General features: G+C 30.6%; 13 protein-coding genes across 13 annotated transcripts; 4 read left to right on the plus strand and 9 right to left on the minus strand.

The window, feature by feature from the left end:
• Positions 1–709: 709 nt before the first annotated feature.
• Positions 710–985, minus strand: BX663DRAFT_443470 (uncharacterized protein; the record flags this gene model as incomplete). The annotated part of the gene is made up of 1 exon (XM_051523569.1): positions 710–985. A coding segment is annotated over one exon (276 nt), but the record flags the coding sequence as incomplete, so codon positions are not given.
• A 36-nt stretch (positions 986–1,021) lies between these two features.
• Positions 1,022–1,183, minus strand: BX663DRAFT_443466 (uncharacterized protein; the record flags this gene model as incomplete). The annotated part of the gene is made up of 1 exon (XM_051523568.1): positions 1,022–1,183. A coding segment is annotated over one exon (162 nt), but the record flags the coding sequence as incomplete, so codon positions are not given.
• Positions 1,184–2,434: 1,251 nt separating this feature from the next.
• BX663DRAFT_525698 (carboxyl transferase) lies at positions 2,435–5,299 on the plus strand. Its single transcript, XM_051529810.1, has 11 exons — positions 2,435–2,675; positions 2,751–2,843; positions 2,909–2,942; positions 3,028–3,166; positions 3,264–3,337; positions 3,419–3,771; positions 3,859–4,096; positions 4,203–4,400; positions 4,455–4,550; positions 4,620–5,068; positions 5,151–5,299. Exons 1-10 carry the CDS (start codon positions 2,480–2,482, stop codon positions 4,837–4,839), a joined length of 1,641 nt encoding a protein of 546 aa, XP_051378231.1. The 5' UTR covers positions 2,435–2,479; the 3' UTR covers positions 4,840–5,068; positions 5,151–5,299.
• On the minus strand, positions 4,971–6,317 carry BX663DRAFT_443458 (nucleotide-diphospho-sugar transferase; the record flags this gene model as incomplete). Its single annotated transcript, XM_051523566.1, has 5 exons — positions 4,971–5,068; positions 5,151–5,320; positions 5,379–5,464; positions 5,540–5,807; positions 5,917–6,317. 5 exons carry the CDS (start codon positions 6,315–6,317, stop codon positions 4,971–4,973), a joined length of 1,023 nt encoding a protein of 340 aa, XP_051378232.1.
• Positions 6,318–6,807: 490 nt separating this feature from the next.
• BX663DRAFT_480475 (nucleotide-diphospho-sugar transferase) lies at positions 6,808–8,481 on the minus strand. The gene is made up of 3 exons (XM_051524339.1): positions 7,262–8,481; positions 7,020–7,183; positions 6,808–6,933 (listed from the first exon to the last, which is right to left on the minus strand). The coding sequence occupies exons 1-3, from the start codon at positions 8,329–8,331 to the stop codon at positions 6,815–6,817; spliced, it is 1,353 nt and encodes a 450-aa protein (XP_051378233.1). The 5' UTR covers positions 8,332–8,481; the 3' UTR covers positions 6,808–6,814.
• Positions 8,482–8,598: 117 nt separating this feature from the next.
• On the plus strand, positions 8,599–10,283 carry BX663DRAFT_533462 (nucleotide-diphospho-sugar transferase; the record flags this gene model as incomplete). The annotated part of the gene is made up of 6 exons (XM_051530533.1): positions 8,599–8,914; positions 9,052–9,298; positions 9,391–9,527; positions 9,619–9,877; positions 9,949–10,112; positions 10,180–10,283. The coding sequence occupies 6 exons, from the start codon at positions 8,599–8,601 to the stop codon at positions 10,281–10,283; spliced, it is 1,227 nt and encodes a 408-aa protein (XP_051378234.1).
• BX663DRAFT_462253 (uncharacterized protein) lies at positions 10,267–11,023 on the minus strand. Its single transcript, XM_051523968.1, has 3 exons — positions 10,833–11,023; positions 10,489–10,765; positions 10,267–10,417 (listed from the first exon to the last, which is right to left on the minus strand). The coding sequence occupies exons 1-3, from the start codon at positions 10,996–10,998 to the stop codon at positions 10,294–10,296; spliced, it is 567 nt and encodes a 188-aa protein (XP_051378235.1). The 5' UTR covers positions 10,999–11,023; the 3' UTR covers positions 10,267–10,293.
• A 370-nt stretch (positions 11,024–11,393) lies between these two features.
• Positions 11,394–12,215, plus strand: BX663DRAFT_490245 (ribosome biogenesis protein Nop16; the record flags this gene model as incomplete). The annotated part of the gene is made up of 3 exons (XM_051524945.1): positions 11,394–11,486; positions 11,577–11,629; positions 11,714–12,215. 3 exons carry the CDS (start codon positions 11,394–11,396, stop codon positions 12,213–12,215), a joined length of 648 nt encoding a protein of 215 aa, XP_051378236.1.
• Positions 12,216–12,252: 37 nt separating this feature from the next.
• Positions 12,253–13,610, minus strand: BX663DRAFT_556054 (cation efflux family-domain-containing protein; the record flags this gene model as incomplete). The annotated part of the gene is made up of 2 exons (XM_051531684.1): positions 12,253–13,374; positions 13,440–13,610. The coding sequence occupies 2 exons, from the start codon at positions 13,608–13,610 to the stop codon at positions 12,253–12,255; spliced, it is 1,293 nt and encodes a 430-aa protein (XP_051378237.1).
• A 352-nt stretch (positions 13,611–13,962) lies between these two features.
• Positions 13,963–14,833, minus strand: BX663DRAFT_525712 (uncharacterized protein). The gene is given in 3 exon segments (XM_051529811.1): positions 13,963–14,068; positions 14,083–14,316; positions 14,338–14,833. 2 exon segments carry the CDS (start codon positions 14,585–14,587, stop codon positions 14,228–14,230), a joined length of 339 nt encoding a protein of 112 aa, XP_051378238.1. The 5' UTR covers positions 14,588–14,833; the 3' UTR covers positions 13,963–14,068; positions 14,083–14,227.
• Positions 14,834–14,868: 35 nt separating this feature from the next.
• On the minus strand, positions 14,869–15,267 carry BX663DRAFT_490248 (uncharacterized protein; the record flags this gene model as incomplete). Its single annotated transcript, XM_051524946.1, has 1 exon — positions 14,869–15,267. The coding sequence occupies one exon, from the start codon at positions 15,265–15,267 to the stop codon at positions 14,869–14,871; it is 399 nt and encodes a 132-aa protein (XP_051378239.1).
• A 2,633-nt stretch (positions 15,268–17,900) lies between these two features.
• BX663DRAFT_443510 (t-SNARE) lies at positions 17,901–18,657 on the plus strand (the record flags this gene model as incomplete). The annotated part of the gene is made up of 5 exons (XM_051523573.1): positions 17,901–17,967; positions 18,046–18,122; positions 18,187–18,273; positions 18,332–18,490; positions 18,565–18,657. Coding segments are annotated over 5 exons (483 nt in total), but the record flags the coding sequence as incomplete, so codon positions are not given.
• Positions 18,658–18,744: 87 nt separating this feature from the next.
• BX663DRAFT_525714 (WD40-repeat-containing domain protein) lies at positions 18,745–20,704 on the minus strand. Its single transcript, XM_051529812.1, has 2 exons — positions 19,813–20,704; positions 18,745–19,705 (listed from the first exon to the last, which is right to left on the minus strand). The coding sequence occupies exons 1-2, from the start codon at positions 20,643–20,645 to the stop codon at positions 18,868–18,870; spliced, it is 1,671 nt and encodes a 556-aa protein (XP_051378241.1). The 5' UTR covers positions 20,646–20,704; the 3' UTR covers positions 18,745–18,867.
• Between the last annotated feature and the right edge of the window lie 1,512 nt (positions 20,705–22,216).

The following is a 22,216-nucleotide window of genomic DNA, read 5'->3' on the forward strand; positions in this document are numbered from 1 at the left end:
CCTTTTCTTATTGTTCTACTGAAATAATCAAATTATTGTCCTCTTCAATGGTTATATTTTATATTCTGATTAGCAAAAAAAAAAAAAAAAAAAAAAAAAAAAAAAAAAAAAAAGATAATACAAATGTATTTTGTGTAAAGTTCAAGTATTAATATTTGTCCAGAAGTATTTAACGAAAAACTAATAATAAACAAATGTCTGATGTTTTAGTAACATTAGCAATATTACATACTGTTTACCATTGTTCATATTGTTTTCATACACACACATAAATAGATACACAACTAATCATTTGATTTTAGTGTACAAAATCATATAAATCAATAAATCTCTTGAATTATTTGAAGAGGTCATTATTAGAAATATCATTACAATCAATGATCTATTTGAACTAAATCAATTTAATGTATAACTCTATACTTATTAACTATTAACTTTAATTCTTGTGCGTAAATCAAATTGAAATAGCTTTTAACTGCGAATAACTTGCCACTTAACTTTAGAATAACTGTCAACATCTCCTCCCCCCATTTAGCTAAAAAAGAAAAAAAAAGAAAAAAAAAGGTGTCATTTATACCCTTTTCTAGATATTATGCTCACTGAATAAATTAAAACTAAAAATGAACAATGATCGTGTTGCAATTTAGTTATGCTGCATTTCATTAGCTAATTTAAAAAGGAGAAGGTTAAAAAAATATTCTTTGGAGAATCAATACATCAATTTAACATTAGGGTTGATGAGAGAAGACAAAGTGTTTGTAATATAGACAATCAATTTCATGCAAAAATGATATATATTGTTGGTCATCGAACTAATCAAGAAGATGCTAATTATGGAGACTTTAATTTTTTTTTTCAAGGAAGTTTGTTGAGAAAAGACAGAAAGCGAACCAGCGATAGTTAATATCATTTGGATTTGACGGTGTATATAAAGGTATTTAATAAAATTATTACAGGTAAATTTATCATAAAGATGATTAAGGCATAGCCAAGAAACATCATTGAGAAGTCATCCAAGATATCAACAAAGGACGCAATCATGCTCAATATGAGTCATTAATAGCCAAAAGATTCGATCCCTCCCGAAAGAAGAGTGAGACTTTGAGATCATTTTGATGTTGATACAATTATAAAGACAAGCAGGGCTATATTGTAAATAGTGTTGATAAATCTGTCTGAAAGTAAGCACCTTAATAGTGTTTAATATAAGGATACATAATTACCAGAGGGGACTCTTTGTAAGTTTGTACTAATGTAAACAGTTGAAGGAGGTCTGGGTATGTGACAATAGAGGTTGTAATAAAGAATCTTCAAGTAATTCAATTAGGCTAAGGAATAAGTTACTAAGCAAATAAAGCATTGCTCTACTTGAGGATCAAAATGATCTACTAAATAAACGGTAAACACAATCATTCTAACAGATTTTTTTTTTGAGCGGGCTACTATTCGAAATATTAATAACAAATCCACATTACAATTAATTTTGCACTATTTGAATATAGATGCATTATATAAAGAAGACAATCAAAACTTTTAGAGTTAATACCAACAGAGTTGATTTGATTCATGGCTTTTGTTATCTTATTAATGTTTTATTGACTTACTGCTGAAGCATCAAGGAATTTACCCGGTTTTAAAGGAATATCAAGGTATGACAAGTAATCTGTACAAGGTATATTTAATAATCTCTGCTCTCTTAGAAAAGTCAGTATGACATTCCATTCTGGAAGTATTAAAAACACTAACTTTTTTTTTTTTTGTAAATATGTAAAAGATATAAATAGTTCTAGTAGATGTATATATATTTAAAAAAATAATATTAATTTAGCGTTGGGAGTTTTAATTATACTGAAGGATATTGTTACTAATTGTAAATTGTGTCTCGAAAACACTTGATGAATTGGATAAATATGCAGAGAGAAAAATGTTATTATGAACAATGTTCCTTTATATATCTCTGATGAAGTAAAAAAAATAAAATATTGGTAGATATTACGAGTATGTGTATATACATGCTTGTAGGCTTATTTTCCTGATTTAAATCATTTAGGACGATTATAGTCTTTAATTATAAACATAGAATCAAACGTAATCAATTTAATGACAAAGAAAACTTAAAAATTAAAATTATTAGCATCTTTAATACAATTAATGTAAAATTAAATATTCTAAAATATATCTAGCTTTTTGAAAAGGTTGAATAACACATCATAAAAGGGAAAAAAAAAGAATATACTATATATGGAAATTTGTCTTTTATATTATATCATTAAACGCTTTCTCTTCAATTGCATGTGTTTATGCTGACAAAAGGTCAATATGCCTTAACAAGCAAAAGTGGAGGAAAAGTGACTGCCTTCAACTTCTATAGTAACCATTATAGCATATGTACTTTTTTTTTTATCTTATGAGAACCTTTTGTTTCACACTTTATTTTGTTTTTGTTATTTTTATTTTATTTTCTTAACTTTATATTATAATGTCTACTATGTCTTCTCGAGATCATCTTGTTCCTCGTCACTCAACCTATATTAGCAAAACTACTGATGAATACAATAATAATATAAAGGAATGGCAAGTTCTCATTGATCAATTAAAAGAGCGGCTTCAGGAGGCAACAGGAGAAGGCAAACCAAAGCATATTGCTTTACATCGAAAACGGGGACAATTATCAGGTATTTTTATATTAACTTTATCCGGAGATTTAAGTTCCTTTCGCCTTTATTCTTAATCCTATTATTATTCTAAAGCTCGTGAACGTATTGAGGTACTTTTAGATGAAGACTCACCTTTCCTTGAATTATGTGCACTTGCAGGTTATGGACAAGATGATATGACGCTTGGTAAGACTAATAATAGTATATATGCATATATATACATATATGTTAAAATTATTTTGGTATAAAAGGCGGCTCAGTCGTTGCTGGTATTGGACTTGTTAGGTACAAAAAAATTATGAATTATAAACTATCCTTTTTTTTTTTTTTAAAAAAAAAAAAGAAATATTAATAAAACTTTGTCATGCAGTGGAGTCCTTTGTCTAGTTTCTGCACATGTTCCAACTATGGCTGGTGGTGCTATGAACGAAATATCTGCTCTTAAAGGCGGTCGTCTACATCAAATTGCTATACAGAACAAATTGCCAACAATTACTTTTGTTCAATCAGTAGGCTTTTGTTTTGCTTTTTGTTTTTATAGTAGTTTTGTAGTTTTCTTTTTCTTTATTAATCTTTCTCTTTTTTTTTTCTTCTTTAAATTTATAGGCTGGCGCAAATTTACAACAACAGTTTCGTGTATTCCATCGTGGCGGTGCAGGCTTTCGTAACCAAGCTATACAGTAAGTGAACGATTTGCTATATTAATTTATATTAAGAGGTTTATTTTTACATAAAAAATAAAAATAAAAAATACTCGATAGATCAAAAGTTGGTATTCCATCCTGTTGTGTTGTATTTGGTAACTCAACTGCAGGTGGTGCATATACTCCTGGTATGAGTGATTATGTGATCATGGTTAAGAAACAAGCTCAAGTCTTTTTAGGTGGTCCACCTCTAGTTCAAATGGCTACAGGAGAAGTCACAGATGCTGAAAGCCTAGGTGGCGCCGACATGCATTCTCGTGTTTCTGGCGTTAGTGACCAGCTGGCTAATGATGAATATGACGGTATTCGTAAAGCCCGTGAATGGGTTGCTAATTTGAATTGGGAACAAAAAGGAAATTTACCCCCAAGGCACCTGAATGGTCAATATGAAGAGCCTTATTATGCCGCAGGTAATCATAAGTATTCTATATGATACATCCGTATTTAAATAGAGTTAACTTTTATGCACACGCACACACACACACATATATATATAGAGGAATTATTGGGTATTGTTTCTGCTAATATTCGTATCCCTTTTGATGCCACAGAAGTCATTATTCGTATTGTAGATGGGTCACGATTTACTGCTTTCAAACCGAATTATGGAGGAAATCTTATTTGTGGATGGGCTTTTATTCATGGTATCCCTGTTGGTATTCTTGCTAATAATAATGTTATTTTCACTCAAGAAGCCAATAAAGCTACTCAATTTATTCAACTTTGCAATATGAAGTATATATATATATATATATATATAATTTGCTTTATTTTAAGTAATAATATTATTTAACATGTACATTATGTATATACATACATATATATATATATATATATATAGAAATACACCATTAATTTACTTGCAAAACATTACGGGTTTTATGGTTGGTAAAAGATATGAAGAAGAAGGTATTGTCAAGGCTGGTTCTCGTTTCATTAATGCTGTCAGTAATTCTACTGTGCCTGCAATCACTATTATGATGGGTGCTAGCTATGGTGCCGGTAATTATGCAATGTGTGGTCGTTCTTATGAGCCCAGGTAATAATTATATTTTTATGTAATCTATATTTAAACTAATGATGTTCTATATAGATTTTTATTCTCTTGGCCTAATTCTAAATGTTCAGTAATGGGTGCTGAGCAACTAACAGGCGTACTTGACCTCGTTATGCGACAAGGTGCTGCTAGGTAATATATATATAAAGTCTCAAATTTATTCAGAACGAAAACTAATATGTATATATATATATATGGTAGGTTGGGTCAAAAGATTGACGAAGAATTAGCTAGTGAGAGAAAAGCCATGTTCCAGGCTTCGGTTGAAGCAGAATCAGATGTCTATTATACATCATCTCGTCTTCTTGATGATGGTATTATTGATCCTAGAGATACCCGAACTGTCATTGGATTCTGTCTTGCTACTATTTATAATAATAAAGTTGAAGGTGGGAACCTATATGGTGTTAGTCGAATGTAAATATCACATAATATATGCTTATATTTGATAAATATTTTTCAAGTAATAGTAAAATTTATACATTTATGTATGAAAATAAAAATATATGTATATTCGTTTGTATGTATGTATGGATATGTGGATATATAATCCTATAAATCCTTTTCATCAGGTCTTGTAATAATAAAATCAGAAGCACTCTTTCCCACTACATCCAAAAATAAGTTTGTACACGAACCAGGATTAAAATCTATGTCAGACATGTTTATATTAGAATAATATTCACGTATATATGTTCATATGCCTGCTTTTTTTTTCTACATATATTTTACCAAAGGAAGTGCCAGGGTTACAATAACATTTACTATTCACAAACCATTCTTGCTCAGTAGGACAGTGTTCAAAGTTATCATGTTTATAACCAATATCATAGAACCAATGAACATCACTCTTCTTTAACATTAAAGCCACTGCAATCGAGTGAACAGGTGCATCTCCCCATCTACAAATAATTAAAAGTTAATTCATAACTTGTTAGGATGACAATATCAATAATTTACCTTTCATAAAAAAACCCACCAGCTTCATCTAAATATTTAAAGTAGGATTGATATCCTTCTGATCTCATAAACTTTACAGAAGCGATCTAAAATGTGTATATATACATATATACATATTTATATATAATTTTGCTTAACATATGATAGATAAATAATTTTACCTCAAAATTACTCCAAAAATGACAAAGGTTATAGGACCAACCATTATCGTTACTGATTAACTTTAATAAACTATCCGGCCTAGTACGAGGATAAACATATTCTGGATGGCTTCTTGCATAAGTGATTGTGGTTTCCCACAAAGTAGGTATTGTTGCTCTATATTCTTTAAGTGCAATTGTAAATCCATACTTTAAATCTCTTTCTTGCATTAGTCTAAAGGGATCGTACTCTATATCACAAGAAAACTTAACTCCAGGCTCAACACGCCTTTTTTTTTTTTTTTTTTTTTTTTTTTGTATTTATAATTGTCAGTGATATATATTCACCCACTATATTAAAACTTGTCCTTTTTTTTTCTCTTTCCTTCCTTACTTACCAATAATAATCAAGATTATCTAATAACGGATGCAACATAAAGAATCCAGATTGATACCTACACATATGCCGATAACTTTCACTTCCACCATAGACTATGTTTCTACTAGCCATATTTTTACGGCATTCAGCAGCTTTCTCTTGATCAATCCAGTCCGGGTAACTCCAATGTTCTTCAGGGACAAGCCCATATTGAACATCAGCCTTCGTCATCATACGAGTTAAGTTTTGAAATTCCTCTGTAAAAGGTTCTTCGTTGAGAAAAATCCACGGATAATTATATTTATGATTAAAACGAGATTCAAGATAACGCATAGAGGATCGTAAAGAATAAAGTTCACTATTTCTAACTAAGACCACAAAGGCAGCTTTGACACGGGGTAGAGTTGGATCAGTCAACATTTTGTATTCTCGATCTACATCTTTTGCACCATTCAAAAGATATGACAGATTCTCCGTTTCTTGAGTTAAAGTTATGTCAGTCGTAGGTAAATCTAGGCTTTGTTTCCCTTCTAACATAATATTGGATTGTTGGAATTGTCGAGCTTTCTCTATTAAAAGGTTGTAACAATCAACAGATGTGTTACAATATCTGTTTTTGGGGAGAGTCGATCTATTGATCCATAAAACACATAATAAGATAACGCTGATAATAATAACTCGAAATATTATTTTGGTTGATAAGAAATGTCTTGGATGAAAGCCCATCGTTTTGTTCAAGCAAAATGATAATAAAAAGAAATAAAAGAAAAATAAGAAAAAAAAAAGACGTATATGAAAGAATAAATGAATAGCTTTTTCTTCTATCAGCAAAAAAAAAGGAGTGAATATATTTATAGATAGCAACGTTTGTGTGTACAAGAATGCGTATCGTAAAATTTAATTATAACGTCAAAACTTTATTTTATTCCTATAGACATCGTAATATTTTTTTTACGGATAAAATTATACATATCATTCAAAGTATCTGGATCGATTAACTCTAATAATCGTTTAGTACAGCTACCACGATGAAAATCTAAGGAAACAAAAAAAAAAAAAAAAAAAAAAAAAAAAAAAAAAAAAATTAATAAAGCAATCATTAATTTTATTTTAATAATTTACCATAATTAGAGTTAATGTCGCAACTGCATTTTTGTAAAAGTGTTTCATTGTAAGGGCAATGCGAGGCCACTGAATGTGAATACCCAATATTGTTAAAAAAGTGTATTTGTTCTTTTTTCAAAAACAATGCTGCTGCAATTGTTTGTACAGGTGCATCACTCCATCTATAGCCCATATCCACCCACCAAATAAATAAATTAAAAAGAAAATCAAACGTATATATGTATATGAAATACACATACCTTTCATAAAAGAAATTTCCTGTGCTATCAAGGTATTGAAAGTATTTTTGATATGCTTCAGACCGAAAGAAGGATAAATTGGCAATTTGAAAGTTGGACCAGAAATGGCAACGATTATAAAAATTCTTTTGCTTATCGTAAATCCAAGGATAAATGGTTGCTGTTGAAGGCAGAATATATTCGGGGTAGAGCTCCTTAAATTCATTCACACGTTCCCACAATGTAGGTATTGTTGCCCTGGATTCTTTCATAGTAAGTGCAAAACCTAGAGATTTGTTATTTTCTTTCATATACATGAACATATCATCATCCATATGACAGCTATAATCTGCTCCAGGTTCTACACGCCAAGTATATTCAACATCTCTCAATAAAGGATGATGAAAGAAGAACCCGGTCTGATATCGCAACAATTGATGATAACTAAGACTAATGCCCTTATGAATCGAATGCGACAATCCTTGTTCGAGCATTAGATACTCTGCTTTAGGTACATCAATCCAATAAGGATACTCCCACGTCCTCAAATCAATACGACCGAAAAAAATGGGTGCATTTGTCACTTTTCTAATATATTTCTTAAACTGAGATGTAAATGGTTGGTTATTGAGAAGTACCCAGGGATAACGTGTACCATTTTTCATATGATCTTCCATACTTTTGATGACTGACCTTGAGTCCAAGAGATCTTCATTACGAACAATCATATAATAAGCAGCTTTAACGGGTAAATTATTCCAGACTTCATCAGGAATAATTGTATCTACCTCATCAAAGAAGTTATATCCCTCTACTTTTTGATGCTCTAATAATAGTAATTGTGATTCTGGTTGATTTGAGCATAGATAGTTCATAAAATTAGCGTCTTTTGAATAGTTAAAATCAGAAATGGATTTCCATTCAACATTCGGTCCAAAGAAATAAAAAATGCAAAGAACAATAAGAGAACTTAAAATAATAATACGGATTGTAGCTTTCCAAAAGCGATGTTTCTTGTAAAATCGTTTTATATGACCCGGTGATGATACGATGGGATCAGCACTAAGTGGATTGTCATTTAAATAAATCATATCTAAAACTGAGAGAGTGAGAGAGAAAGAGAGAGAGAGAGAGAGAGATAGAGAAAGCGCAAGATACTAGCACTACATATATTAAAAAAAAATTATATGCATAACATTCATTCTATCAAAAATTAATATAAACTAATTTGTATAATTTTGTATATAGTAATAAATTTATGAAAAGAAAAGAAAAACTTTTTTTTCACATCTTTTTCCCCTATTTTTTTTTTTTTTTTTTTTTTTTTTTTTTTTTTTTTTTTTTTTTTTTTACAGAAGATGGGGGTTGCACGTAAATATTTATGTTTTTTACTTCAAATAAGTCTTTTATTGTATCTTGTGGGTATGCTTTTATATTTTTTTGGTAAACGTTCCAATCAACGAGAAGTAGATTATGTTTATCACAAACCAACATATGACCCTCACTTTGCCGATCAACCTGACTCCTATACAATCCAGCCTCATCATCTTCCCTATCAACTAAAAGTTGACTTACCTACTGCTACTAACATAACAGAACGTCAAGCTGCTGCCTTTATTGTCTTGGTACGAAACTCAGAACTTTCTGGCATATTACAATCCATGCATGATGTAGGTAATATATATATATATATATACATATATAGATAAATAGATAGATATAGATATATATATCAATTAAAAAAAACATATATTTGTATTTACTTATTTATTTTTTAAAATAAATATATAAATATGTATACATATGTATAGAAAATAGATTTAATCACAAGTTTAACTATCCTTGGATATTTCTAAATGATGAGCCTTTTACTGACGAATTCCAAAAATTAACAACGTTAGCAGCATCTAGCAGAACTCATTATGGGTTAGTCAATGAAAGCATGTGGGGATATCCTGATTGGATTGATCAACACAAGGCAGCAGAACGAAGAGAAAGAATGAAAGGCTTACCTTATGGTTTAAGTGAAAGTTATCGACATATGTGTCGTTTCCAAAGGTAATTATAATAAAGATTTATAAATAAAAAATATATAAGAGGATTTATCAAATTGTTACTGTGTAATTTAACTCCTTTGATTATTATTTTAGTGGATTCTTTTGGAGACATCCTCTTGTTTTAAGTCTTAAACTAGAATATTATTGGAGAGTAGAACCTGATGTAAGATATTATTGTGACTTGGATTATGATCCTTTTCTTTACATGAAGCAAAATAAGAAAAAATATGGTAACAAAAGTCATATCCCCAATTCTTCTACTATTTTTTTTTTTTAATTTTCATACTTGTTTATATACAGCATTCAATATTTCCTTTAAAGAACATTCAGGTACAATTCCTACACTTTGGAATACAGTTAAAAGGTTTACATCCGATATGGCCAAGGAAGGACAAATCATTTTTGATCTTCCTCTTACAGATACCATCTTTAACTTTATCTCTAAAGATGAAGGAAGGACTTATAATGGATGCCACTTTTGGACTAATTTTGAGATTGCAAGATTAGATTTATGGCATACAGAGGCCTATCAACGATTCTTTGAATATCTTGATCAAACAGGTGGATTCTTTTATGAAAGGTGAGTATAAAAAATGAAAAAAAAAACTTGAGAATCAAGGTAATTTAAATCATTTAATAAATGTATAATAGATGGGGTGATGCGCCTGTTCATTCTATCTTTGCTGCTTTATATCTTAGAAGAGATGAAATTCATTTCTTTAATGATGTTGGATATAAACATAGCATTTATCAGCATTGTCCTGCAGAGGATCAACTCATTCGTCGTTGCAGTTGTAATCCAGAAGATAGCTTAGGTATAAATTATTACAATTCATCAACAATTTATTTATTATAACTTTTTTTTTCTTTTTTCCTCTATAGATTTTAAGGATCATATGAGTTGTCTTTCTGAATACATGGAAGCAATCAATTATAATTCAAGGGAAGATAAACGTACCGTACATGACCTATTACTTTTACAATAAAGATTCATTTTTAATCAATATCCATTGAATTATAAGATAGTATTTTAGGATGATTTAAGATTTCAATATGTTGTTTACTTTTGTTAGGCTGTAATATATTTGTAATTGCTATTTTATCTCTTGGATCCATCAGCCTAATATTTATATATAAATACATATAAGTTTATATAAAAATAGGTTTCAAATGATATCATCTATATGTTACTCTATTAGATTGGAGGAGTTTGCAAGTACAAAGTCTGGAATCCTAGGTTTTTTATCACCAGGTTTTAACTCTAATAAAAGGCCATTATCAATAAGTCTCTTTTGTTCAGTAGTTATCTCCTCCATATTATCGATAAAGCTGTTGTCTTCATCATCACATAAGAACTGATCAATATCATCAATTCTTATTTTATTCTTAGTAAGTTCAGTTTTATCAATATTGTTATCAAACTGATAACAAGTGGGTTGATATGGTTGTATTAACTGTTGAGGTAAATCTAATATTTAAAAGTTATTGAGTGTGTAACGAATGGGCTATTTTTTTTTTTTTTTTTTTTTTTTTACATTCATTTGAAGAATCAAGTGACATGGCAGCCATGTCCTTTGCAAAACTTTCCTCGGAAATAAACCTCTTTTTTGGTATAATACCAGAGGGAGCTATGTCGATGTCATCATAGGAAGGAGCATGGCTTCTTTTTTTATGATAAACAGTGTTATTACTATAATTCATAAATAATATTAATAATGCAGAAATGATGAAAAGAAAAAGAAAAAGAAAAAGAAAAAAGAAAGTCCGAATAATAAGGCTTTATTATTTTAATTCCAAGGAACAAAAAAAAAAAAGCTTCATTACAATGATAATACTGTATTATTCTGTGTGATGAACATCTTTAAAATCCATAGTCTATCAAGTCGAAATAAAATGTTCATGATGAATGCTTATTTGAATTATAAACAATGGTTAATAGCATAGCTAATTATAATATTTGACCTTTCATTTTAATTTGATTGGATATCTTGTGGTTGGAATTTACAAGTCACAAAGTATTATCGAGGCTTTTTTTTTTTTTTTTTTTTTTTTTTTTGTCAATAAATAATCTTTCTTTTTATAATTAAAATTTTATAATGGGTACCGTACTTCAAAAAAGAGCTGCAAGAAATACACAAAAGAATACTAGACGAGTAGCTGATAGGCATAGAAAGAGATGTACCATCTATGTAAGTTTTTTTTTCTCTTCCTTTTAAAGAAAATAAAGATCTAAATTCATGATCTGATCTAACATCGAATCTTTTCAATGTAAATAAAAGGGTAGTTCAATTATTAAAGCTAATTGGGACAAAAGATTAACAGTGAAGCAAAAGTAATTTTACAAATTTATAATCGCAAACAAACAAAAAAAAAAGATAAATAAACTAATATTCCTTTTTTAATTTTATTTCAATAGCTATGAAAAACTTGGTTTAGCTACCAATATAAATGGTGAAAGTGGTGGTGCAGAAAAGAAATATCCTAAGAAACAACAAACAGAAGAACCTGATAACAATGAACCAGTAAAAGAACTTAGCGAATTAACAGAGGAAGAAGTTGCAGAACTTAAAAAGAAATTAGGGCCAGGAGAGGGTTTAATTCAACGTGATGATGAAGGTAATGTTGTACGTATTATTGTTGGTGAGGCCATGACACACGATGAAATCTTGGATCAAGAATTTGCACCTGTTGAGGCTAAAACAGATGTCGTTCGACAATTGGAAGAACAAGCTTCTAAAGTATATCATCGTGAAAGAAACTTATCAGAATTTGAAGCAGATAGAATTAAGAAACTTATTGATAAGCATGGCGATGATTATAAAGCTATGTTTTGGGATAAAGAACTTAATGAATATCAACACACTGTAAATCAATTAAAAAAGAAATGCCAGCAATATCTTAAAGAGTATAGTCAATAAATAGTATATAAATAAATACGCATATTTTCTTTATTTATTAGATGTTATCCACAGCTCGTCTGTGTTCAATTTCATGTTCTGCACTATAATCTAAGTGGACAAAGGCTCTTTCTACATTATCCATTAACTCTAATGCATCTTGAAGAGCCTCTCCAACATCATGAGCTTCTCTAAGTGGGCAATCAGGCGGTAAAATGATATCGATTTCTACTAATAAACGATCTCCTACATAATAAGCACGCACTGTATCCACCGCCATAATCTTTTTTGAGAAACGATATGCCATGTATGTTAATTGCTTAATGTCATCTGCACTTGCAGCCTGTCCCGTTAACCTCTTAATATTTTCCAATAGCACTTCCATCCATTCATAAATAATATAAATAGATAATAAAATGGCACCCATAGGATCTAACCAGGACCATTTCATCCAGTTACCTATCAAAGGAAATAATGTACTTGCAATAGTGAAAACAACATCATTTTCATGATCATATGCCAAGGCCTCTACACTTGAACTACCCTTAATAGAAACACACCAAATCCAAAGTATACCTTTCACAATTATATTAAGGGCTAAAATAGTTATCGCAGCTGCACTAAGATCAATTACTTCACCTTCTTCACCTGTTGTAAGTTTTTCAATAGAAGATATTAGTACTTGAGAAAAGGAAGTAGTGATGATGACAGCAAAGACAATGATCCCTAGTGGTTCCATACGTGACTTTCCTACAGGATAAGCATAATAGTTTCTTTGTCGAATAAGACGAGCAGTAACAAAAATGATAGCATTACTAACAATATCTAGAAAACTTTCGTAGGCAGACGCTAAAAGAGCCATTGAACCTGAATACCATGCTACAATCAATTTTGTCAAGAAGAGTGCAACATTGGCTAAAAACGATAGATTGATGGCAAGATGAATGATCCAAAGCGGAGATTTAGCATTCATAATATCATCAGGTGAACTGGAACGAGTCGTATTGTTATCCAATAATAAACGTGTAGATTCATTCGATGCCGGTATTAAAGATGAGTCTACAGGATATAACATGCTTTCTTCATCGTTTAGTGCTCCGTAATTATTGGAAGCAGTTTTCTGTAAGGATTCAACAACTCGATCCACTTGAACAAATTTGTCAATCATTTTATTTTGATCCTAGTATAGATCGATGTTTTTTTTTTAAGAGTAATTCATTATAATATGATATTATATATAATTACTTTATAAAATTCTTTCACTTTGTTGTTTGTACATGATTTTAACTGTTCCTCTGAGATTCGAAAAGATTCGAAATGAACAGGTGGTGGTAACGTGTCGTTTGTAGCAACAATCAAAGACCTTCTATGCAAGAATGGTGTTCTTGTTGAACAATCATTAAGATTGCATGACATTTTATTTGTATTAGTAATAAGAAGAAGAAAAGTAAAAACATTGAGCTATTATGATTTTTTTTTTTTTTGACACTGAAACAATAAAAATTTACAAATAAAAAAGGGGCATTCCAGTATCGAGTAAATTTTATTAGACAATTAAATACAGAATGGGATTGCTTCATCTTTTTCTGTAATATAATGTTTGATCTTCTCTCTCTCTCTCTCTCTTTTTTTTTTTTTTTTTTTTTTTTTTTTTTTTTTTTTTTTTTTTTTTTTTTTTTTGTTCAGTTAGAGCCGCAAGAATGATGAATCCAACTGATATTACAGTCGAAGAAACTAGGTTGGGCCAATGAGAAAAAATTTGGTTGTTTCAAAATTGAATTGGGACACCAATATGAAAGTGGAACAGAGATACGAAAGGAGGACAGCGATACGGAAATGGGACATATAAAGATACTTTTAATTTTTGGGCGAATGAAAACTTTTTTTCAATAGGTCAACTTACCTGTAAATATGGGGTGTCTTGCTGTTATACAAGACATAATGTTATTCAATTGTTAAGGCTATTTTTCCACAAATAATAATAGTGTTGTTAGTATATGAAGTAATGAAATCTATATTAATATCAAGATAGCTTACCTCCGCCAAAACTCTTCAGGTCGATTGTTGTTGTTGGTAGCCATATACAAAAAGATAGAGCATATGTTGAGACTCGCCATGTGATCTCTGTTCTATCGAGTATTACAAGTTTGACAGTTGAGAACTGGATGGATCATCATATTGGAGTTATCACGTTGGTTGGAAGTACTTCTTGTATGACATCTGGGACATATTTGACTTGTGAAATACTCATCAATCATAACAACGTACTTTTTTGAATTTGGCTGGTTGTGTCTGGTTGATTTGACATAATTTAGTAAGGCTTTTCTGAATACCTTTGTTGAAGAAGGTACATTCCCACGAAGCCCACTGAACTGAGCAGAACGAAACGCCATTACAGTAGGCCTTTCAGTTTCACCGGCATTGTCTCTAGGGACTAACGGTTTCCACTTTTGCTGATTTGCTTGCTGTATATCAGGATTGCCTTCTTGGTATTTTCTGCTACCTGTAAACAACCGTTTACACATTTCGGTCAATGCTTTTTGCTTGTTTCTATAGCTGTGATATTTGAGCTTTTTTAACCCGGTTGTGTAATAGCCTTTAATTGCCTCAAAGTTCCGAAATATATATCGCAAAGCTTCCTAGTTACACGTCCTTGTTGATGATGTATTAGAAATCAGACGGCGTGCGTCAACATTGGCTCACGAATGATGACTTGCTGCTCCATTCTTTCTAAAACATGGTATAACCACGGCAAATACAAGTGAGATCTAGCATAGTAATTTGCTTCAGTCAGGTTCAAGCCATGTAATCTTTGACGGCATTCATCAATAAGATTGTTGTTGATTGAGGTTTTGCGAGTGTCGGCAACTTCCAGATTAGCAGGGTAAATTACTTCTTGATTAGTACAAATAGCATTATATACCTGCTCAGCTAGGTCGCGTTTGACACCAGTTCGGAAAGGGAGGTCTGGAAATTCAGTTGTGTCAGAAAGCCTCGTAAAGAGATAGCGCAACGTTTTTGGCTTGAAGTTGGCTCCAACATGATTCTCTATAAGCGCCTCAAAGCTACGCATGACTATTGAGATTAGTGTGCTATACTGAATGTTGGGGAACTGTTGTTGCCTATTAAAATCTTCTCACATTTTATTACTAAATTGTAAGAAAGCTTTAGGGATCTCGGCATCGGCATTCTTTCCTTGACCAACAAATAAAGCAGCAAAGTTGTATAGTTTTTTGTGAGTCAGTTTTGGTACAGCCTCGACCAATAATTGATGGGTATCAGCATAAATGACTAAAATAGGAGAAAGGGGATGTCATTTAAGTTTTCATTCTATAGAATCGGTAGATAAAAAAGATATATATATAAAACAAAAACAAAAACAGTGGGTTGATCTAGATGCTTGTGTGAGTGTTTATTCAATGTAAACTGACCGAAGAACTTTATTGATCCAAGATGATATCCTTTACATACATTTATCGTTATTTGTTACTTGTATGAATATAATCATATGAAACTGTCAGTTTTCTGATCCACTATTATCATAACATTGGTACCTGCACTACATACGGAGCCCAATATTACAGAGTATAAATAATGATTGTAACCAAGACTTGGTGGCTCTAGGTCTTTCTTTCTTACGAACAATGAAAACCCTACATTCTACGTATCCTAATCACTTTACTTGGCTTTATTATTTCAAAAACGATAGTTCAATCACTCCATCAAACTCACAGAAATGTTCCTTATTGTCCTAAGTAATTTAAATATGGAATATTCTCCATGAGGATTGTTCGTTCCGGGATCATTTAAGTTAGGTGAATCATACCCTAATCTGGATGTTCATCATAGTAGTCTGATAGTCTATTAGTGGCCTTTCTTATTAAATAGAATAAGATTATAGCTTCTTGTTTATACATTCGCCCAAAAACTAAGCGTGTCTCAATATATCCCACTTTCATATTGGTGTCCCATTTTTGCATTGGTGTCCCAATCCAATTTTGAAACGATCAAACTTTTTTCTCATTGGCCCAGCCTAGTTTCTTTGACTGTAATAAATCATAATATTTTAAGAAACAGTTGCAATGTGGAAACCATTTTGTGACTTTAGAACAGATTGGTCGCACAACAACAGAAAACAAGTGGACTAATCACGTTTCACTTCTTCGGTAACGTTAAATGAAGACTGCTGTAAACCTATTGAGGAGTACTTCTCCCAAGTATTGATAGTAGTTAATAATGTTAGCTTCCTATTGTGACTTGTGCATATGATATAAACAATAATATAGGCAAGGATATGTCCCTCAAACAGTTATCTGGAGTAGTTTGTTCTCTAGATAATCTTGGATTAAAGTTTAGTTAGGAAGTGAATAACACTCATATTCAACAAAAGGCACAAATGCTAGCTGGCTACTGCTCTTTACTAAAATATAATAAGCTCTTATTTTTCTTGGGAAGATAGTAATGCGTCAATATGAATTTATAGTAACTATAACAACAATATTCCAATATTCATATACTACTACTACTATTATTATTATTATTATATTACGTAATAATAGTCAACATTATTGACGTCGTAATATATGTCAATACATGTTTTTAATAGAATTATCATTTTATTAGGTTAGCAAAAGAAAGCATATATGTATACCTTATTAATTATAATTCTCTAATTTATATCTTAGGAATAGGCATAAAGCTATTTTAATTTACAATGGGAATACACAACTAACCTTCTTCTTTTTTTTTTATACCTATCTATCTATTCTCCTTTATGTAAAACATTTTAAATACTACAACTCTCCCTTCTTTTTATTCTTCCTTTTATTTACATATAAAAATCATGAATCAAAATCAAAATAAAAGTTATGTGAATAATAAAAATAGATTAGATAAATCTCGAGTAAATATAAATATTTATGTATTAACAAAATCGGATAAGATTGAATAAATAATGTATATAAACCAATTAAGAAATAAACTTTTTTTTTGTAATAGAATAATGGATCAGATAGGTAAAAGTCAGATAAACTATTAAAAAAAAAGAATATATAACCTATATGTTAAAATGTGAATCTAGTACGGATGTATTTGGTCCAAGAAGAGTACCTGAGCGGATCAAACAACAAAAGGCTTCTTCTTATGGAATGCAAAGCATAAAAAAAAGCAAGTATCCCCAATACATATTTGAATCTGTAGCACAATCAGACATTTCAACTATGGAAGGATTTTTAGCAGAGGTATATCATTAAGAGACAAAAGAAGGAAAGACCTCATTCTTTTTTTTTTTTTTTTTTTAAAAAAAATAAATAAATAAAAAAATAAATAATATAGGTGAATGCTATTTCAACAGCTATCAAAGCTATACATCAAAATATTGATTTAATCAGTCAAGTCCACACTCGTTCGTTATCTAGTATTAATAATATAAACCAATGGAAAGGGAATTCTAAACAATGGGTTCAATATGTGGATACTGCTTCAAGTATAAACCAACATGTTAAGAAAAGGATTAAAGCACTTGAGTTTGATAATAATGCAAAACAAGCTAATCTGAATTTTGATCTGAATATAAGAAGAGCTCAAGTATGTTGCATAGTATAATGTCATATATTATATGTAACTTATTTACTTTTTTTTTTTTTGTTTTTTTTATTAAACAAGGTTGCAAGAATTAAAAAGGATTTTATTACTTGTATTCAACGATATAAAGATGTAGAAGCAACTTTTAATCAAAAATATCGACAAAGAGTTGAAAGACAAATAAGAATTGGTAATAAATAAACAAATAAAAAAAAACGCACACACACACACATCCTATACAGTATGTAACATATAATTTTACACATAGTTAAACAAGATATCACCGAAGAAGAAGTAGAAGCTATTCTCGATTCAGGTCAATCCAATCAAATCTTTGCTCAGAGTGTAATATAACAAAAAAGAAAAAAAAAAAAGATAAATATTATAGCAAATAACTACCAATATTTAGTTGATAAAATCAAGCCAAGCAAAATCAGTTTTATCTGAAGTTCAGACACGACATGATGATATCAAAAGAATACAGAACACAATTCTAGTACATAGGATAAACCAAGTATAATAAATACGTGTTTAATTATTATATAAATATTTAGGAATTAGCTCAATTATTTGAGGATATGCAAATAACAGTTGAGAAGCAAGATCAGGTCATAGAGCAAATCAAGAATAATGTAGAGGATACTCAGGTCGATTTAGAACATGGTATTAAACATCTTGATAAAGCCATTGTACTTGCAAAATCATCTAGAATAGTAAGTTAGTATATTAAAGAAAGAAAGAAAAAAGTAAAAATTCGTATTATATATACACATGTTATAACATATAGAAACGATGGTGCTGTTTTAGTATTACAATTATCCTATCTATAATTCTTGCTCTTCTCGTTTGGTGGTTTGCATTTGATCACCCAGTAAAATAGTTAATATTTTTCTTTTTATATATAACGCTTCATAATTAGCATATAGGGAGTCTTGGTGGCAGTAGTAAAAGATATTAGAAAAAGAACTTTATTAAATATTTTAATAACATTCAATTTATTAAATAATAAACAATATAATACAAGGAAGGAGGGGGAAAAAAGGAATATATTTATATACTGTTAAATAGTAGGAAAAAAAAAACAAATAAACTAATTGGTATCTATAAGCATTTTAGTAGAAATTGGATTGTAATCCTCTTCATCTTCTACATCAAAATCATGAACTTCCATCACTGTTCTTCCTTCTTCTGAATTAGGTGATACTTTACGTTGCATAACAACTACAGCCTTTGTTTCTGTAAATTGTATCTTCCAAACTGTCTTTGCAGGTTGAGTAAAAGTACGAATTAAACGACCTTGTTTTATATCCCATAACTTGATACGACCATCATTACCTGCACTCATCATACGTCGGTCATCAAATTGAAGGCAAGTTACTGAATTATCATGGGCTGATATTTGATGAATACATTCATAATGTTGAAGGTCCCAGACACGTAAACAACCATCCGAGCCACCACTAACTAATGTAGAACCCGATAACTGTAATTGTCCTACTAATGAAGTATGACCATGTAAAGTGGCTAAACATTGACCTGTCTCCGCTGACCAAACTCGGATATTAGAATCAAGAGAGCCGGTAACAACCTTGTGGCCATCAAAGGCAATTGAATAAATTTGTGTATAATGACCTGCAAGAACATGAAGACATCGACCTGTACGTAAATCCCATACACGTGCTGTAGAGTCATAAGAACCCGAGACAACAATATGGCCTGAAATTTCCATGCATCGTACAGAAGCTTGATGTCCTAATAGGACATGTATCAAAGCACCTCGTTGAATATCCCATACTCGAATTGTTGTATCTCTTGAACCTGTTACTGCAATTCTTTTATCTTTCATTTTTAAGCATCTTACAGTTGAGTTATGGCCACGTAACACATGTAATAGCTCTCCAGTATCCAAGTTCCATACACGCACATCTCTAAAATATATTATGTTATTATATTATTATTACATGTATCATGATGTCACCTTTTCCCCGTCTTCTCTCTCTTTTTTTTTTTATGTTTTTTTGTTTTTTTTTTATACCTATCGCAGCCGCCTGTAACTAAGATACGACCTGGGTCATACTTCTCACCGCCTTTGAAATGGAGTGCCCATACGCCGCCTTCATGCCCTTCTAAAGTCCGTATTTTCTCGGCTGTATTTGCATCAAAGACCTCAATACGATGATTATCACAACCGACAACAATAAATTTACTATCGTATTGTAAAGAAGTGACCAAACCTTCTCCAAACCCTTCTTCTACCACCTTTACTTTACCACCTCCATGTGCCCAAGCAGAGGCAATATTATATTTTCTCTTAAAATATTCACGATAAGAAAAGTTTCGACGTTGACTAGGGGGCTCTAAGAGCTCACCACCACAAATACTAGAATTACGTCTACGATATTGATGCTTCATGCATAATGTTTTCCAAGTTGCCTCATCCTTTAATAATGAATTCCAAAGAGTTGATACACAGGCAGCTCTTGCTAATGTTTTAGGATCATCAATAAATGTCAAGATGTGTAAAGAGATTTCAATCGGTAATTCTTTTAGGAAATCAATTTTAAGTCTTGGGGCAATAAGGTCATTAAGATAAGTTAGTTGAGAATTATCACAACTGTTGATTATCTCATGTAAAAAGTATTGCTTTTGTTTCGGTGTGAGTTGTTGAAAGGACTGTTTCAGTTGTCGAAGATGAAGAAGTTGGTCTTCATCAAATTGAAATTCAGAATTAAGGTCCATCATTGATGTTCTTCGTTGTCTTTGAGTGGATCGAGTAGAAGCTGTAGCTAGGTTTCGTTGAATAGCATTATAAGTAAACGTTGGTGGTGTGGCAGGTGGTGAAATGTCATCTATTGGATAGATATCCATTTTGATAATAAATTAAATATATGGGAGGAGGAGAGAGAGAGAGATAGAGAAAAAAAGAAAAGAAAAAGAATGAATAACAATACAATGATGTGATTAATAAGCCACAGCTATTTATATTGGTTTATTCAAAGCGAAAGAAGGAGTTTTATTATTGGTTTTTACCAATAATGTTGCATTTTTTTTTTTTTTGGGTTTCATGTATTTGATCAGACAATATATATAAAAAAAAAAAAAGTCGCATAACTTTAACAAGTTATTTTCAATTCCTCGCTAAAAGAAAATAAAACCAAAGCTGCAAATTCTATAAAGATTTAGAATAAACAATTAAATACTAAGCGAATTATTTTTATTTTATTTTGTTTTACTGCTGATCAGTCGCAAAGTTACATTTTTACGCTTACTTTCATTTCAACTCAACAGTGCGATGTGTCGGTGTCTAATTAACTTTTTTTTTTTTCTTTTAAATAGGCAAGTCTTGTTGCTACTGAGATATTTATGGAAATGACTCGTTTTCAAGCTGGTGAAATACTAGTCTTCTTCTGTACATTTCAAACAGGTAATCTTTTAGAGTATTGTATTTAATATGCAACCACTTTTTTTTTTGGATATTAGAAATGAAACACAATAAGTTTCAAATTAATAATTTGTTCAAGGGATTGATAAAGATCTATATAAAGCAAGCATTAGCCAATATTTATATATTACATTAAGAATTGCTTCATAGTTAACAAATAAATACAATAACCCAAGCACACAAAGACTTGGAAATATATTATATATTTTACGAAAAAATAATATAAAATCACGCTAAACTTTCTAGTTATAAGACTTAAAACACAGCACTATTCTTTTAATAGTCAAATGTGTCCTGTAATACCCAAAGTTAGATCTATATTATTTAAATAGACCGAGGAATAGCGTAGTATTGATTAGCAAATGACAGTTAAAAGAAGCCCAACGAAAAAATCAATCTCATTGAGTATTATGCATAATATTGAATATATACAAATATATATTCTTTTTTTTTTTTACATACAAGCAATACGTTATTTGACCTAAAAACCAGATACTGTCCTTGGTCTATCCGAATAAACAAAAAGCACTTTTTTTTTATGATTAGCTCTTTCGTAGTTACAGTCTTTATTCAAAATAGCATGACTCAAACAGGGATTATTATCCTAGCGTATGTACGTCATATTATATATTCTACCTTGAATATTAAAATAACCTCAGCTTGGATATCAAATAATATGTAAATTGAAGTCTCAATAGCCAAAGAATATCAACAAATATATTCAATGTGTGCATTAATAACAGTCACGTTGCAAATCTTTGGAAGAAAAAAAAAAACCTTAGGCATCTGATGTTATCTGATTAAAGATAACCAGCATAAGCTGCACTACAACAATAGTTTTAGATAGGATAGTATTTAACACTCTCCTCCTCTTGATATCAGAAGACAGTAGCCGCCCTTTAATGTACATTCAAATAGATACATACATACAAAAAAAAAAAAAAAAAAAAAAAAAAAAAAAAAAACTCAGAATAAAGAATGACTCAGAATAACTCAA

This window comes from Cokeromyces recurvatus (genome assembly GCF_025118155.1).
Source record: "Cokeromyces recurvatus strain NRRL 2243 chromosome Unknown BX663scaffold_43, whole genome shotgun sequence".
NCBI classification, from domain to species: domain Eukaryota; kingdom Fungi; phylum Mucoromycota; class Mucoromycetes; order Mucorales; family Mucoraceae; genus Cokeromyces; species Cokeromyces recurvatus.